The sequence below is a fragment of the Lactuca saligna genome, chromosome 1 (assembly GCF_052625555.1).
Source record: "Lactuca saligna cultivar CGN05327 chromosome 1, ASM5262555v1, whole genome shotgun sequence".
Taxonomy (NCBI): Eukaryota; Viridiplantae; Streptophyta; class Magnoliopsida; order Asterales; family Asteraceae; genus Lactuca; species Lactuca saligna.
This window is the reverse complement of record NC_136417.1, coordinates 85,344,009-85,362,745: the sequence shown is the minus strand read 5'-3', so window position 1 is coordinate 85,362,745 and position 18,737 is coordinate 85,344,009. Positions and strand designations below refer to the sequence as shown.

Genomic DNA, 18,737 nt, shown 5'->3' with positions numbered 1-18,737 from the left:
GATGCTTCACCTATACTTTTCGCGGAAGGAAATGAGCACCATGTAGAAGTAAGGCCACAATTAATTAGTGTCTTACCTGTTTTTAGAGGTCACAAACTAGATGATCCGTATAATCATGTCTATGAGTTCCTTACAATTGCTAACATGAATACTCCGCGGGGAACTAATAGAGATTCCTTTAGACTTCACTTATTTCCATTCACATTAAAAGAAAAAGCTAAGTGTTGGTTCACTTCTCTTTCCCCCCATAGTATTACTACTTGGGAGCAATTAAAAACTAAATTTTTGCAAGAGTTTTATCCTGCTAGTAAAACAACAGAAATAAGAAAAGCAAAACAAGATTTTTCACAAAAACCCAATGAAGAATTTCATGAGGCATTTGAACGCCTTAAGGAATTATTGCGTTCATGCCCCCATCATGAATTTCCTTGTTGGCAACTTGTACATTTCTTTTATGATTGAGTCAACACTGCCATTCAAACTATGATAAATGCCTCATTAGGCGGCACTATTATGATGCAAAATAGTGAAGACGCTTGGCGATTCTTGGAGCAGTTGAGTCATGGTTCAAAAACAATTACTCTCCTAAGAAACGGGACACCCCAGTTTCATCTGTTGCTTCAGTTGGACTAGACAAAAACTGGAAAAATGAAGTCAAATCTGATATTAATTCTTTAAATAAAAAATTTGACTTACTACTCTCTAGTCTAGGCAAAGAGAAAGGTGTGTTTTTCGTAGGGACAGAAGATATGTGTAAGATGTGGAGATTCAGGATACATTGCGGATGAGTGCATGAGAAGTCAAGAGGATATTAATCAAGTGCACGGATATGGTCAATTGCAAAACAGTCTGCGATCATTTAATCAGAACAACAACCAAGGCGGGAACTACAACAACAATGGACACTAGAACAACAGTCAAGGGAATTACCCAAATCAAAATCAAGTAAAACAGTTCAAGCAGTCCAACTGTATCCAAGGTGGAACATTAAAGAAGAGGAAATTTATAGCAACAAGTTGGATAAAATCATGAAATTCATAACTCAAACATACCAAAAAGTTGACACCAACTCCAAGTCCATTGCTGCTATTGAGAAGTAGATTGCTCAATTGGCGGAGCAAATTGGGAAAAGAGAAGATGGCAAGTTCCTAAGTACCACTTGTCACACCCCCGAACCAGACGGCGGAAACGTCCGAGGGCTATTGTGACTCAATTGAATACCATCACCATGAATATACATGAAACATAACATCATACAATACCAAGCATTGGAATATTACAACTGGTAGCGTTTACATTCAGTACATTGATCCATAATATTACATGCCCAAAAGTAAATTGTTCGGTACTAATTAAAACAACAGCAAAACGTTAATGAGTACATTTCTTTTTCCTTTTCGATTTACCTGTTACCTGAGAATACAAGTATTTTGAAAAACGTCAACATATGAAATGTTGGTGAGTTCATAAGTATTGTTTGAAATAAAGTGGTTTGTATTGTTTAAAAATCACCAGAAAATCCGATATTTTCTGAAAAGAACTTAGTATAAAGAGTGTGAAGATCCGTAAGTATGCTTGTTTGTTTCTATAAATGTAAAAGTACAATTTGTAAAACTCGGTATGTACTCGTAGGTGTGTTAATTGAAAACCCTAGGAAAACCCGATGTTTTCCTAATATTTTGCATTAATGAATTGTATCTTGTTATTTCATTACGACGGGTGTATTCGTTGAGTCCCGGTGACGTTGGATTAATTATAGGTTGTGAATTGTTATAAACACACATTAATGAAAATGATTAGTTTACAACCATGCAAACGATCCCTTAGGCGTCGCTCGCACTATTCACTTAATCCAATCACCCGGACTTCGTGTAGCCCCACAGCCGAGGAGGAAAAGAGGGTGCGAAGTCTCGCTATTTTCCGTAAGTCGTTCAAGGCTATCGTGAATGCGAAGGGCCCTTAGCCCGACTCGCATTTGGTGAATTCTCGACATTACTAGCAGCACCAGAAGGCCCTTGGGGTCCAACAACGCAAAGCCTGTAAAAGTCCTTTTACATGAAATTAGGTCATATAAGACCCAACTACATGTAAGCGAGTTTCCTTCGGGACTAAAGATCATGTCATTGGGCTAGCTAGGCCCGACAAACACGATTTGAAACTTTTGGGCCCAAAGACGGTGTATCGACGTCTGGTGTATTCTCACGTGTGTATTGACTTCCCGAAATTTCCGCGTGTGTATTGAAGTTTCGTCGTGTTAGTAATTTCGGATTCGCTATTGATTCGAGACCGAATCAATTCGTTTGATAACGATTTTTGGTGTTGAAGGTGTATTATAATTTGCCGATAGTCGAGGTGCTAGTATTTCATCATGACGGATTTATTTCTTAAAACATTAGGATGTTTCATTATTGCAGCCCCTTTTCTTTTAGATAATTTACACATTTAACCCTTTGTATAAAATAAATTTCTATTTTAGTCCTCAAACCATTTTTCTTGACACTTTAGCATCCAAACTTGTGGAAAAGTTATTTTTCAGCCCAAAATTATTTGAAAAACATTTTTAGTCCACCAAATGCAATTTTTCTCGGCTAAAACCCTTATTTTCGCAATTTTTACACTTTTGGCCCAAAATAGAAAATTTTTGCATCTTTGGTCCCTTTTAAATATGAAAAGCATTTTTAACCCTTGAAATGGACTTAGAGCACTAGTAGTCCCCTGTTTTACAGAAAAATACAGTTTCAGCCCCTCTAAATTGAAAATCTCGCATATTGGGCTTTATTGGGTCGAAAAATTCATTTTTGGCCCATTATGCTTAAAATTTTCACATTTAATCCTCCAAAGAGAATATTTCCAGAAAAATACCTTATTGAAACTGTTTTGACTCATTTCATCCATCAGAATTTGTATTTTGTCATTATGGGCCCTTTAACTTCATATTTTTAACATTTTGAGTCCAAAAATGGGATTTTTAGCCCAATGAGTTCATTTTAACCAACTTGGTTATTTTTCTAGAAATGATTTGTGTGTAGTAATATGTTTAACACTTGTTTCATACATCCTAATGCAAATCTCGATTTTTAAGGTCTTTTGACTAGTTTCAACACCATAATCACATATAAACATGTAAATAAGCATAGAAATCATACAAAGCATACATATACTCATAGATCTACACATTTGCTTGTATTCCCCCCCCCCCCACAAAACCTATAAAAACCGAAAAATAGGGGGTATGAAGCTCACCTTTGGGTGTGGTTTCGGTTGTGGAGAAGAGATGGAAGAAAATGAGATGATTTTCGGCCTAAGCAACCTTTCCTTAGAAGATCTCGAGTTTAAGGGGTTCTAAGATACAAGATTATGATTTCATATGAGTTAAGAAGAGATTTTTGGATATCAGAAAGAGTCTAAAGTGTGGATCCAAGCATCAACTTACCTAGATGATGATTTTTGTGAAGAATCCCCCTTGCAAGGCCCTTGAATCTCGAAAATTTGAAGGGAAAGTGAAGGGATTAGTGGTGTATTCTTGAGAGTGTTTAGGTGAACGATTGTGTGTGTGTGTGGTACTCTCAGCCGGGAACAAAGAGGAGAGGAGAGAGGGAGTTGAAGTGACATTCCTAGATGCATGTTGGTGCATGCATGGAGGCATGTGAGGTATAAGTGAGGTGGCACTCCATAAGTCAACTCTTCACCCTTGGATTTGGGCTTTGGGCCGAGATTTTGAAAGAAAAAGGAGAGTATTGGGCTTTAATGCCCCTAAGCCCATATTAAAGTTAGGTTTGATGATTGTTGGCCCTATAAAATATAAGTGTGATTTTTATACTTTGTTGGGGTAGTTTAAGTTAATTATGGTTCATAATATTTAATTCATTTCATTCTAGGCCCATTGTGGGCCAAAATGTTGGAATAAATGAAAGTGAGTCCAATTAGAGCCCATTTAAAGGTTCTAAGCCCATGATAGTCAAATTGGAAGCTTATTGGTCCATTGAGTCCAATAAGGAAGTCCTAGTCCAAAATGGACCTAAACAAGAACTTCTAGGGTTTCCAATTGCTTGTTGACTATTTGTAGTACTTGTATGGTGTATTGGATTGAAATTTTGTTGTCATAGAGTAAGCATCATACAATCTTCTTGTGGATGAAGATGAACTCGACGAGTTGTTCATACAAGTCGGCGAGTCAAGGACTGGACCTGTTTATCAGTTGAAGGTGAACTCGACGAGTTGTTCATACAACTCGGCGAGTCGGATGAAGATTCAGTCGATGTCCATTTAGAAAGAAAACTCGTCGAGTCATCGCCTAACTCGATGAGTAGAGACGAGTGTAAGAACAAATGGAAGGATAGGGACTCGGCGAGTTGGCGAGCCAACTCGGCGAGTCAGGTCAACTGATAGTTGACTTTGACTTTGACTTGGTCAGGGGTAAAATGGTCATTTTACCCTAAGGACAGTTAGCAGTGTTTGATGGACTATTTTGTGGGAATTACAGCTGAAGGATATCTGGAGTAGCAGCAACAGATAGACAGTTCCCGTGTAGATCAACAGCTACTTCGAGGTGAGTTAACTTCCAGTAGCGGTGGGTCTACGGCCACAATGTTGGCCCATTAGTAGGAGTTGTATGATTAGATGATTGTCTATGTTATATTCATCTAGGTTTGCTACTACCTGATGTGTTTACGTGCTAGTATGATATGATGCTATGTGCTAGTGATAGTAGGGGGGATAGTCTCTAGTATCCGGTCGAGAGGACCGAAGGGGAGACCAGCACCCAGATATGCTAGTCAGCATCCGGTCGAGAGGACCGAAGGGGAGGCCGGCACCGAGATATGCTAGCCAGTATCCGGTCGAGAGGACCGAAGGGGTAGGTCGGGCACCCAGATATGCCTGACAATATATGTATGTTATGTGGTTGTATGGTATGTGGTACGATGGGGGAACTCACTAAGCTTTATGCTTATAGTTTTCAGTTTTGGTTTCAGGTACCTCTTCACCGAAGGGGAAGGAGCTGGCGCGATAGCGGCACATCATACACACACACACACTGTTTTCCGCTTTACGAACTTGTTTTGGGATTTGTACTCTGATATTTGGTTGTTTTCATATTTTGGTTTCAGACACGATGTATGTTATGAAATGGCTTGATCAGACAATGTTTTATTTACAAATGTTTTCTAAAGTATTGATTTAAAAACGAAATTTTTGGACGTGAAATTTTGGGTCGTTACAAAGTTGATACCTGCTTTTTGAGACCAACCATCACAAACCAAACGAGCTTTGTATCGCTCTAAAAAACCATCAGATGTAGTTTTATGGCGATAAATCCACATACTACGCACTATACTCATATTGTTATGTTTCGGGACTAACTCCCACGTTTTATTATCAATAAGGGCCTGAAACTCTTCTGTCATGGATTTATTCCAATCCGGGTTCTTAAGTGCTTCTATTGGGTTTTGAGGTATAGGGGAGATAGAGGTAGAAGTATGGAGGTTGTCGTGTTATTTAGGTTTCAAAATCCATACATACTTATGGTGTGGATAGTGCGAGTAGGAGGAACATGAGGTGTTTGTGAGGTGGTGGGTTCGAACCAGAAGGGGCTGTTGTGGCGGGCGATTGCTGAAGGGTAGGACGTGTACGACATGAATAAGTGATTAAGGGAGGTGATGGGGTGGCTTCCAGAGCATTATTGACAAACAATGGCAGAGGCGTAGCTGCGTAGGGGGCTGGTGGAATGGAGCCGGACCACATTAATGGGTGTGGGTCCGATGATAGTTTTGTTGTAGGAGTCGATTATGATAGTTTAAGATAGGGAAAAATAGTTTCATCGAATATTACATGGCGAGATATAATAATGGTTTTATTTTTCATGTCAAAACATTTGTACCTTCGATGATTAATGGGGTGGCCTAAGAAAATGCAAGGCCGGGAGCGTGTTTGGAGTTTGTGGATGGTGGGAGATGGAGTAAGTGGGTAACATAAACAACCGAAGGTACGAAAGTTCGTATGTTCGGAAATTCTGAACCCTAATCAGGGCAAGTGATGGATTTATTTGATAAAACCTTATTCCTTAACCCTCGGGGGCATATAACAATCATAACGATAATTAACGGGATGTACAAACCTTGCGTTACAAAGCCAAACACTTAAAAATGTCACAAACGAAGTCTCTCTCGATCTCTTTCACTCTATCTCTCTCTATGTTAAATCTCTCCCAAATCTCTCTCTGAATGAGAAATCTCTCCAAGTATGTGAAATCTCTCCCAAATCCGTCCAAGCATGTGAAATCTCTCCCAAATCTCTCTCTGAATGAGAAATATCTCCAATTATGTGAAATCTCTCCCAAATCTCTCTCAAAATCTATCTCAACTTCTTATAATCACTTGGGGCATCTTGACCCTTAACTTGGTCAAAAATCACTCGAAAACGGAAGTTTACGCGAAAAACAGCTCTTAGGAGCCGAACCCCTCCTGAACCGAGCCTCCACATGGAACCGAGAAGCAGCCGAAGCCGAACCTCGTAGAAGCAGCCGAAACCGAACCTCACATGAGTCACCGAGACCGAGCCTCACACTCTCAGTCCCTCCCCTCACACCTTCGGTCCCTTTCTCTCCCTTTTGGTTCTTTCCTTCCCTTCTCTTGGTTCTCACTCTCTTAGAGTTGAACCTCGCAGGTTCGGTCCAGATTGCCGGTTTTTGACCCAAACTTCGTTTTAAGCTCATTTTTCATGATTTTAACGCGGGATTTTCACCCAAACTCGTATTTTAACATAATAAACCCTAAATATTCATATTTTAATTATATTTTGGGGAAAATCCTTGCCTAAGAATAAAATCTAGTAGGTAAGATTTATGGGTGGAGTGTTGACTTTACCTTAGTGTGTAACAAAAGCAACCTCCCCCATACCTCCATGGTACAACCCTCAGTCACTATTCCCCCTACCTAGTCAACTATTTATCCTTTGACATCCCTCCTCTAGCTGTAAAGGTTCACCAAAGGCTGAAAATCTCCTCTCTCCTCCTATTTCACTCACTTTTCACCAAACAGCAAACACTCTTCTCTCTCACTCTCCTCTCCAAATTCTCGAATTCTACAGGAGTTCTAAGGCTCCTCACACACCTTGGTAAGTAAATCTCTTCCCACACTTGATTTCCTTACACTTCTTCACTCAAATCACGAGTTTCTTACACAAACTTCATCATAATTGTGTTAGATCTTTGAATCTTCAAGCAATCTTCTAAGTGTTCTTGTGTTGAACACTTCTTTTCTTCAATATCCATCCACTGAAATCACACAAAGTGAGTTCATACCCCTATATTTTCATGTTTTTATCAAGTTTTAAGGGGGGGGGGGGGGGAATAGAAATTAAAACACCAAGAACATAACTAAACTCATCTAACAACTTTCATCAGAAAAGTTTAACTCCATTCACGGACTGTTTTGGTCAACTTAAACATTTTAGTTTTCAAAACTGTATTAGATGAAAATAGTTCAGGTTTATACCCTTAAAATGACTACTTGCACATATCTATACGATTTTTGTACAATATATGGTGATTTTTACAAAACTGCCTATCACTGTAGCTACGAATTCGGACCAGTCTGTGAATATGTACATTTTCACACAAGTTAGAGACATCTAAAAATCATAATAAAATTTATGAACAAAGTAGACATATTTTATAAACTCTCAGAGTTTAAAGATTCAGTTTTTTGACTTCGTATGAATTTTCTGTGATTTTTCCAAAACAGTGCAGAAATGTTAAAAACAAGTTAACAGCTTACAACTTTCATCACACTTTGTAACATGTTGAGAAAAGTGTTAATCGTTGATGATTTCATATTTTACCTGTGTTTTCCATTGTGGTATAATTATATAATATAAAATTACCCACTGATTTGTAAGAGTCCTTTGTCATTACATATAATACAAGATAAGGCATGATAAACATAGTTATGTTTTTACTATACATTCGACTCACGTAAAATGTGGTTCATTTGCATTACAAACGTTTTGGATAAACTATAATAGGTATAGTTTATATTTCATATACATTGCAAACAGTTCTGTTAAACTACAATAGGTATAGTTTATGTTTCAATTACATTTCAAACTCATTACCAAAGGTTTTCAGTCATATAAACGGGGTGCGAACACAAAGTACCGGCTTTATACAAAGAGGGGTTTTTAGTTTAGTTCACATAAATATGTTAATGAATAAATTTGTGAGACATTCGCTTCGCGTTACATTCAAAGTAACGAAATCAAAAGTCTTGTAAATTGTAACCAGAGTCTCTTGTAGGGAGAATGTGATAGTTGTGTATAGATCTATATTGGGTTTGACAAACCCACACGTGAGCTGCATGCAACAGCTAGACCGACAGGTCTGGGGTGACAAGTGTCATTTAACTGGCGATGCCTGAAGAACATCGTATTACGAGGCCGACTGGGTCATAGTATGTTTATAATAACTCACATGGGGTATTAACAAAACATAAGATTTACAGGTTTTTACTTTTAAATTTAACGAGTTTAGGTCGATTTAAACTTGCATAAAATTTCTTTAAGTATGGAAAAATACTTGTGCATTTCGGTCTTGAATTTTAAGAGTACAATGCATTTTATAAGGGAAATATTGGATTTTTCTTGAACAAACATCACTTTTACAAAGAAAAGGATTTTAGCATCACATTCAAAAGCTTATGAACTCACCAACTTAATTGTTGACACTTTTTCAAAACTAATTGTATTCTCAGGAAATCAACGAAATCAAGTAACCACAAGCTTTTGAGGATGGAACGCTACGACGTTGAACAACTATTTTATTATCATGTTGTAATCAATCATTGAAATATGTAACACTTGAAACCATGTAATTCTATTTCGATTATATTTATGGTTGGTTGTATTGCTTTGATCACTATTATACCTGTTGTTATGATACTATACATGAAGTCCGCCACCCCTGGACGTTTCCACCATCCTTGGTTTGGGGGTGTGACATGTTTGATTACCAGTGCCTTGAATTGGAATAGTGGAACCATTACCAACAATAACATTTTCAGGAAGACCATTATTGATATAAGACGTGAAGTTACCTGTGTTGGGAGTCATGTGTGATGTTGCTCCGGTATTAGCATACCATGTCTGATCAGGTGGGTGTAGTGTCATTGTGTGAAAAGCTTGCTTAAGATCACCTGATGTGCAACTGATTTTTGATGTCGGATAGGCCTGCTGAGGTTGATTGCCTAGAATCCCAGGGTCAATTGATGGAGGTCTGGAGGACCCATATTGCTGAGTCGGATATGGGCAAGGGGGTAAGCCCATGTTGTATAGTTGGGAAAAGCCCAAAGTGGCGGTGTAGTTCATGGCTGATAGGGGCGGGACGCCCGATTGTATGTCTGTTGGGGTTGGTTATTGTTGGTACTGCGTCCACGCCCACTGGAAGATTGTTCACGAACGCATCCTCCTCGACCCCGTCCACGTCCGTGAGAGGTAGAGGGACCTACCTATTGTTGGTTAACGCGTACGGCTACTATCTCTAGAATTTGGATGAGTTATTGGTGCTGAAGCAGTCAAGGCGATAGTGGAGGTGCCTCCGGTTAGGGATACAGCATTGACAGCAACCTAATGAGCTTTTCGAGCTTCTTCCATGATGAGTTTGGAGTGAACTTCATAGAAATCAGGTAAGGGTGGTGGTTAAGTCTTGTAGAGACGAACTTGATGTCAAGGTATACAGCTCTAGTGCTCTGATTATCTTGAAAAATGTTTTCAAGGGCAGTCCATGCCAGTCTCTCCGGGTTAACTAGGACCATAAGTGCAGAATTTCAAAGTGAATCAAGATCTAGAAAAGGAAGTTTTCTAATTACTGACTCAAGCCCATTGTCAAATTCTACTCAGCACAATATGGAGGTACTGATGGCAGAATGACCCACTAAGGCCTTTCAGAATATGGAGGTACTGCCACGAAACGACTTATTAGTCGATTTATTGATCACTATGGAATAGGATATACATCACATATGCCGGATCAAGTAAAGCTCTGGTTTCCGACAAGCTACCGCCGCATCTATTTCATTAGGAATTGATGATCTTTTAACAATACCTTCCAAGCAGTGGTATTTTGTTTCAAAATTGTGTGCATCAAATCATTTGAGATTGTGCTGTAGATCCATTGGAGACCAATAACATCAAGTCGTGACCATGCTTCAAACACTGATGCTTTAGCTTTGTCGGCTTCTGTGGAGGTTGAAGAAGAAGAAGGTTTTGAGGGAGGGATGATTTTAGAATCAATGTGATCTATAACCTAAAAAGCCCTGCAATGGATGCGAAATAATTCTAGCCCTGAGGTGTCCTGTCCGCTCTCCATCTCCGGTATAAACGGAATGAAATTCCGTATGTTTTTTACTGTGATTGCTGGATGAGATTTTGGGCCCATTGAAGAAGAAGAATGTAACATCCCAAATTTCAGAAGTTTGAGTTAAGAGCTTAAAGTATAGATTGAATAAGGGACTCGACGAGTAGGTATACTTACTCGCCGAGTCGGAGCTGGATCCAGGTTATAGAATAAGTGACCGACTCGGCGAGTCGGTGAGTCTGGTCTGGATGAGAAAAGCCCTAATATTAGGGTTTGCGCCCTATTTAAAGGACCTTATGTCCTCTCCTCAGCCCCCACTTGTCGGCCAGAAGCTTCTTTAAGCGATTCCAAACCCTAATTTGAGTAAGAGGAGGAGGAAAGTGAGCTTGGGGCTTTTACAAGAGAAAGATTTGGAGGATTTGACCACTAAGGAACTGGAGGATTCAACTCTTTGGTTGTGAGCATCAGTTTGAAGGTAACAATCTGTCACTTTGCCTTTGTTGCTTGTAGATATTTTCTTGGATGATGTTTTGGGGCCATTTTGGCATGTTAAGGAACCATTTCGATTTAGAAGTCCAGATCTGAGGTTGCTACTTCAGATCTAGGCTTGTCTTGGTCTAAAAACTCGTAAAGTATTAGCCCTTGGTGTGTTGGTGAAGCATGTTTGTCTTAAACTCTAGCCCTAGAGTGTTTTAAGCCTATAGCTCCTTGGTTTCACGTAAAGTTTGCAACTTTACGTGAAGGGTGGGCCTTAGAAGAGTGGATCTACAGTTTGGAGCCCCTGCATGGCTCGAAAAGCCACTGCATGGTTTAAGAACTAAAGCGACTCGGTGAGTCACATGGGTGGACTCGGCGCGTTGTATGAAGATGGGCAGGAACTCGACGAGTTGGAAGAACAACTCGGCGAGTCTGTTGAAGATTACCTTGGACTCGGCGAGTCTGTTCTTGGACTCGGCGAGTTAGGTCGTAGAACCCTAACCTCTTTTAGTTAAGCTTTGGATCTGTGAGTCGGTTGGCGACTCAGTGAGTTGGTCAAGACAGAATTCTAAGATCGTTTAACTCGACGAGTCCTGGGGTGACTCGGCGAGTTGAGTCATATTATGGGAGTTTTCTGGGTATAGGAACTCAACGAGTCGACGGGTTGACTTGGCGAGTAGAGTCAATCAGGAAGGTTGACTTTGACCAGGACTTTGACCAAAGTTGACTTAGTTGACCCCGGGAGGATAGTTTAGTCTAAGTGTTGCTATTGGTATTGGTTGCTTAGGGAGCTAGAGGAGCAACATTTCGGAGAGTTGTCGGTTAGCAGCTGGAGGGTTTCGGCTGAGTTCAGCAGTTCAGGTGAGTTTTCCTTCCAGTAAGAACGACTCTATAGCCACAATGTCGACCCGTCTAGTTAGCAGTAGTTTCCGAACTTTGGTCCGATGCAGTAGTTCAGTGTGCTTGATGTCTCTGTGATTCAAGCATGTTTTTGTGTTATGTGTTCCGGACTTCGGTCCGATGCAGTATGTAGTATATGTGTTTATGCTAGTAGTTATGATTATGCTTAACCATGTTCAGCAAGTTAGTCCGAACTTTGGTCCGATGTAGTTAGCCGAACTTCGGTCCGATGCAGGGGGCAAGGCCCCAATTAGTCCAGACTTCGGTCCGATGCAGTTAGCCGGACTTCTGTCCGATGAAGGAGGCAAGGCCCCAGTTAGTCCGGACTTCAGTCCGATGCAGTTTCCGGACCTCGATCCGATGCAGGGGGCAAGGCCCCAGTTAGTCCGAATTTCGGTTCGATGCAGTGGGCAAGACCAGTATGTGCTTTATATGTTATTGTATGGTATGTGGTAGTTTGGGGGAGCTCACTAAGCTTTGTGCTTACAGTTTCAGTTTTGGTTTCAGGTACTTCCACAAGCAAGGGGAAGAGCTCGGATTGATGGCATGACACACACCACAGTTACAGTTTATTCCTGGGAGTTTTATTTAGCTATTTTGATATGATATTAACTTCAGTTTTGAATTGATACATTTACTATGGCATTTTGAGACATACGATTCATGGTTTTATTATCTAATAGTTGATGTTTTGATTTTTAGTAATATTAAAATTAAAAAATTTTGGGTCGTTACAAAGAAGAGAGAAAGAAAAAAAATGGCGTACAAGAGGCGGAAGTAGGGTTAATGATATTTGTCCATTGATACCATGTTAATTGGTATTTTTCCTGTGTCTCATTCCAATGATTTACAATTGGTATTTATACAATATCCTATCACTATCTACAATGAAGATATGGTCTATCAACTATAACAATACTTCCTCAATATGAGGAATGATATCTTCAGCTAATACCAATAACCTTATTTTCTATTATTCGCTCACTTTGATCACTACATGCCAACTACCATGTATTAAAATACTATTTCATTTTAATAGACTCATCCATTTCTTTACCTTGTAGATTTCATTATTTTGTAAGGATCCGGACTGAAGATTAACTTTTCAACAAATGCAACCAATAAACAATCTCAAACACTATCCCATATCATTGGTGGGTGTAGCAATTGATCATAAGTTCAATTACAACTTTACAAAGTCTTAAAACTACAGGATTACAAATAATACAATTAAAGGGAACTTCTGACACTTGTCTCCTAACTTTACACAGTTGTTCACATGCAAAGATTATGCTATCTACCTTGGCAAAACATAACACTGTTAGAAGTCTGATCTTCACTTGTACAAAAAAGCAAAGGCTGGATATGTGGCAAGTTGTACAGCAGGTTTAACATTTGCAAAATTTTCCACTTGGAAGGAATTAGAGAGGTCATCTACAGAAAAGGGTATGCTGCAATTGAAAACTCAATGAGTCATTCTGTTACATTTTTAGTGAAGATAAAGTTGTCAAAAAGAATTTGTGTTTGAATTCATTATTTTTTGGGATGGAGTGAGCATACTAAAAAAATTAAGAAGTTTAATGTGATTATGTGTATGCAGTGGTTGCTAAATATCACAAAATCCAAACCAAAGGTGTAGCAAAACTTGTGTTTTCGGCTTTTTCTTAAATCTCAAGAGCGACTAACATAGAATTTCTTCGGAAGTTTCTATTCATCATAGAGAAAGAGCAAGTATTATACCTGAAACTATCTTCTAATATAATGGATCTGTTATTGAAATCTTGTGTCATCAGCATCCTCATGCTTGAAATAACCTGGTTAAAGATAACATAATGAAAAAACCACTTATATATATTATATACCATGTTAAGAAAATAGCTTTAGTTCCTTAAAGATGAAATTTCACACGTAGAACTTACATCTTCAGATAAAGACCTTGTATCGAATTGGTCATCCCAATAAAGACTGGATATTCTATACATCTGCTGGATGCTTAGAACCTGAAAATAGATGAAAGTGTCAAGTCAAAGAATCAGAGTGGGAGAGCACATATGCATGTTCTCTCATGTGTTTGAAATTAGTTCAGAGAGTATATAGTTTAAATGTTTCATAAAAGCCCTTGAAATGATCTAACTTTTTCAAAACAAGTCCACTAGTTTGCATTCTATTATGTTATTTGTTTGTTATTCATGACTTCTTTTACCATTGTGCAGAAAGGTGTCAACAAGAAATTTGGTGTGATTGCACTTGCAATTATGTGAACACTTAACATATTCCAATGTACGTATATCAACATATAAAGTATACATGTGTGTGTGTGTGAGAGAGAGAGAGAGAGAGAGAGAGAGAGAGAGAGAGAGAGAGAGAGAGAGAGAGAGACTTACAGGACACAGATCAATGGTGATTTCATCATACGATAACCTGTACTTGTGATGCATAGTCTAAAGGTAACAAACACATGGAATAAGGTAGATACATATAAATAATTTAATCTGCTATTGGACAAAACAGAAGAGATGCAATAGAACCTCTAAGATACAATTTAGTTGGAAGGAACATACCATGCACTGAATAGCATGTCTAATATGCATAAGTTCACCCCAAGCTGGGCGTGCATACTGTAAATACAAAAAACAATTTTCAGATATATACTAGTCAATTAGAACTTGATTTGATCCGATTTGAAATGCAATCCTTTTTTTTTTCTATTTTTGGCTATACTAAGATTTTCACAAAGTGACTGAAAAAGTAGACACTCCATCGTTCTTCAAAAATACTAATGTTATTTGGCAACATTCGTTTCATTGAAAAGATGTGGAGCATAAATATACACAACATGAGAAAGGTTAAAGATCTAAGCAAACATTACCTCCACTCTTTCCAACTCTGCTAAACCTGCTTTTACATATTCACAGTAGCTGAACGTGCAACACTCTCGACGCACAAGAACACTGTAGAGTGAAGATAATAGCAAAATAATATATCTATGTTATGCTACTAGAATTATAGGAAACCAAAAGAATGTCTTGAAAAGAAGAAAAAGAAGGATACAGAAAGTTGAGTAACCAAACACCTATTAAAGAGTTGCATATTCATGTATGAGAAAACTTGAGGAATTATTTTCTGAACAATTATGGGAGGCACCTGAAACGCAATCACATGAGATTCCGTTACAGAAGATTGGAATCATTGTATCCATGTTTATCAACGAATCAAGTTTTTTTTTTTTTTTGCAAGTATCTTGAACAAACATGTAGCCATGAATGATGCACTTACAAAATTATCTTTTAGTGTGTTGAGACAACCAATAATGCCTTTCCAGTGATTGGACTGAGTATCTTCGCCAAAGGAAGTTCGTGGGGCCTGAATTTCAACAATTACAATTAATATTGTTACATGCATCATAGATAATATGAATGAGGATGAATCAAAGTACAATTACATGTGAAAGTAGAGGACCCAGTTCCTTCTTCAATTTGTCACAAGTCATATAGTACATTTTCTCTACACATGTTGCCAGTTGTTGTCTGAATAGTAAAGCGGGGTGTTTGGCATCAACTTGTTGTACTATATTAAGTGCAGCCTCAGCAGGAAACAAGGATGAATGAAATCCCTAAATAAGCAAGTAGAGAATCATAACATAAATATGTAACTTGCAAAAATAAAAATAAATAAACAAATCAATACAATACCGTTGTAAGCGAAGCTAGAGGTGGTGGATTTTGAACTAAACTTGTATTATCAAGTTTTATACTTTTTTGGATTAAGAATAACAAAGCAGATGCATTTGATAACCAATAGGCCATGTGATTGGTATTATCTTCTACCTGTAATAAGGTGAACCATAATTATAGTGAAAATTATCCGACAAAGGACAAATATTTTCATCTTTTAACTTTAAGATACAAATCAATGAATACGTAATTAACTCCAAACAAAGTCTTGGTATCTTTCTTAGAGTCAACATGACTAGATTAATATAGAAGGATAATGAAAAATTGACGCCATTGAATTAACTTGATTTCTACATAGTCGTTTGTTTTTTCATTACTGGACGAAGTACCTCGATTGCTGAAATATAAATCTGAATAAGTCGTTCAAAGATGTTGGTTTTTTCAGCTTCTAGATATTTCCAATGGAGAAGGCATTTGTATATGGTAAAAGCTGCAACAGGTATGCCATGACTGAATCCCCTGTCTGTTGTTACACACTCGATAAGTTCATCAACATTCTCCTGCAGCAACATTCAAACTCGTATCATATCAACAGTGCAAACCAAATCCTTTATCAATCAAAGAAAGGCTGATAGTTATACAAACAAATGACTTAACACAATGATTGAGGCCAAATGATAATTTTCTTAAAAGCAAACAATACCCATGACCAAAAAGATTAGGGCAATTTATCACGTTTTATGATAAATGAAACATTACAGTCTTGAACTCTTCTTGCATATGAAATTAGATTTAAAAACAAAAATTCTTACTTGAATACTTAATGCTTCTTCAATCCTCTGGATGATGGTGTTTGTCCTAGGACGTTCCTTTAAACTGAAACTAATGCATTGATATGCAATCTGTATAAAGGTATTAAAAGAACGACTATCAATCTGATCTCTTATATAGGGATCGATTAACTTTTCTGGTTCGTTTTCATGGTATCGTCGAACAAAATTCATGAGAGCACGAGGTCTATCATCTCCCATGTTCCTTTTAGAATAAACCAACATCCCACTCAGGATTTCAAACAATACCACCCCAAATGAGTATACATCTGATTCTTTGCTGAGGATGCCACTTTCTTGGTAGGTGGGATCCAGATAAAAGTGAGTCCCCGCAACCTTGGTGTTAGTATACAGTTGGGTATTTGGCTGATTTTTGGTACCCAATTTTGACAAACCGAAATCACAAACTTTTGCAACCAAATTCTCATCTAACAATATGTTAGCACTCTTTATGTCTCGGTGTATAACTCTTTCGTGCTCCTTAAGACCCCAGTGAAGGTAATCGAGCCCCCTTGCTGCCCCTATGCAAATCTTCAAGCGATGTTTCCACGTTATGCTCCGCCTCTTATCTGGGTCTTGGAGATGATAATCAATGCTTCCATTGATAGCATATTTATAGACTATAATCATCTCATTGCTTTCATTACAATACCCAATGAAAGAGATGATGTTTTCATGATGGAATCTGGAAAACATCTCAAGCTCGTTGCGGAACTCAATCTCTCCTTGATAGCTATCGTGATCTAGGCGTTTGATAGCAACTGTGAGATTCTCCCAGCGTTCAGACAGTTTTCCTTTGTAGACTTTACCAAATCCACCGCATCCAATGAATCTTTGGGAACTGAAGTTTTCAGTGGCACGGTTGATCTCCTCCAGTGGAATTACATAATTTTCAAGGTTTACAACTCGAGTCATTGTCTGTTGATATTTGTGATGATGTAGGGTTACAAGCACCAGTGGCTGTGAATAAATAATAATTCCAGTTTATCAGGGGAGGCGTAGCAGTGTACCTCTTTTTTTTTTTTTTTTTGGATAGAACATAAACCAACAATCCACTTTGAAGATGCGTTTGGCGCTTTATCACCAAAAGGGTGCATCTCAGTGGAACAGAAAGCCAAATGACAAAAAAAGCCACTTTAAGCCTCGCTAATAATTCATATACAGTCCATCGCTTCACATTTCATCTTTCCCTGTGGATATCCGGTGACCCACCCTTTCACCAGTGGAACTCCGGAGAACCTACAAAAACACAGCCTCATTCCACTGTAGGGATTAGACAGTGACGACGACGGGATGATAAGCCAGCTTTTTTATTTCTATCGTTTTTAGCCGCGGAGCCCATCGCTAGAAAATTAAGAGAGACACAGAGCTAGTGATGGTGATGGGAAAAAACACTTTAGGAGGGCCCTTGGCTGATTTGATTTGCTTCTTTATATATCACTAGGATAAAAAGTGATTTAATTAAATAAAATAACGTGGATAATAATAAAAATATAGGGTGTTTGTGATTTTGTTTTGAAAATCGTTTATTGATTATTGATTTTTTAAAAAGTCAATAAATTTAAAAAAAAATATTTGACTGTTGCATAAATATTTAAGTGAATTTTTGATATCCTTTAAAAATGAGGTTTCCACAAGTTTAGTCTTCATAATTTTTGAAGTGCTTAAGAGTTTATGACCTTTTAACAGTAATGACAATACACTTCTTAACGAACTCTCATTTTTTTCTTTTTTTTTTTTTTCTATGTTTTTTAGTCATTTTACAATTAAAATTTTTTTTTTGTCATCACAAAAACTAATCCAAATATTTTTTAAAAAACATTTTTTCTTATCACCATAAAGACAATAAACATTTTTGTCCAAAAACATTTTTGAAGTTAAAAAAACGATCCCAAGGAACCTTCTAGTCAGGGGCGGACGCAAGAATTGTATTGCATTTGTTGCACTACTATAACACTAATAGAGAGTATGGTAAGAAATTTCTTACCATACTCTCGGATCTCATAGAATACCGCTCATTATAGCCCGTTGATTTCATTTAAAACGCAAAAAAATAATTCTTTTGATTTGATTTTTTCAACTATTGATAAGAACTCAGAAGTCAAGTTTCATTTCAAGTAATTAATTATTTTGACTGACTGTTTTTACGTAAATGATAAGTAGAAAAGCAGTAGGAACTAAAATGAACAGTGCAGTAGCAATAAATGCAAGAATATTTACTTCCATAATCTCAAACAAACCAAAAAAAATTTCCTATCAAATATAATAAAAAAAAATAAATTACAAGTGCATTAATTATAACAAACTAGTGTATACAATCTTCATGAAGGGAAAATTGGTCATTTTATGGACAATCTTTTGCATCTAATAGCAAGTTAACAACCAAAAAACTTATGTATTTGAGCATTATTGATAGTGTTTTTAGTAAGCTACAAACTATAGTACTAGACATGAATATAATGGGTGACACCCACTATATTGAAAAATATTAAAGCATTTGGTATATGA

At 37.7% G+C, this 18,737-nt stretch overlaps 1 protein-coding gene and 1 non-coding gene across 2 annotated transcripts; both read right to left on the bottom strand.

Annotated features, from left to right (window-relative positions):
- Positions 1 to 318: 318 nt before the first annotated feature.
- On the bottom strand, positions 319 to 425 carry LOC145028002 (small nucleolar RNA R71). The gene has a single exon (XR_013675761.1). It is a non-coding gene; the product is annotated as a small nucleolar RNA R71 (small nucleolar RNA).
- A 12,422-nt stretch (positions 426 to 12,847) lies between these two features.
- Positions 12,848 to 17,558, bottom strand: LOC145040771 (myosin-6-like). The gene is made up of 12 exons (XM_078988670.1): positions 16,212 to 17,558; positions 15,789 to 15,959; positions 15,418 to 15,552; positions 15,168 to 15,338; positions 15,002 to 15,088; positions 14,799 to 14,869; positions 14,595 to 14,676; positions 14,287 to 14,343; positions 14,110 to 14,166; positions 13,645 to 13,725; positions 13,466 to 13,539; positions 12,848 to 13,176 (listed from the first exon to the last, which is right to left on the bottom strand). Exons 1-12 carry the CDS (start codon positions 17,142 to 17,144, stop codon positions 13,062 to 13,064), a joined length of 2,034 nt encoding a protein of 677 aa, XP_078844796.1. The 5' UTR covers positions 17,145 to 17,558; the 3' UTR covers positions 12,848 to 13,061.
- Between the last annotated feature and the right edge of the window lie 1,179 nt (positions 17,559 to 18,737).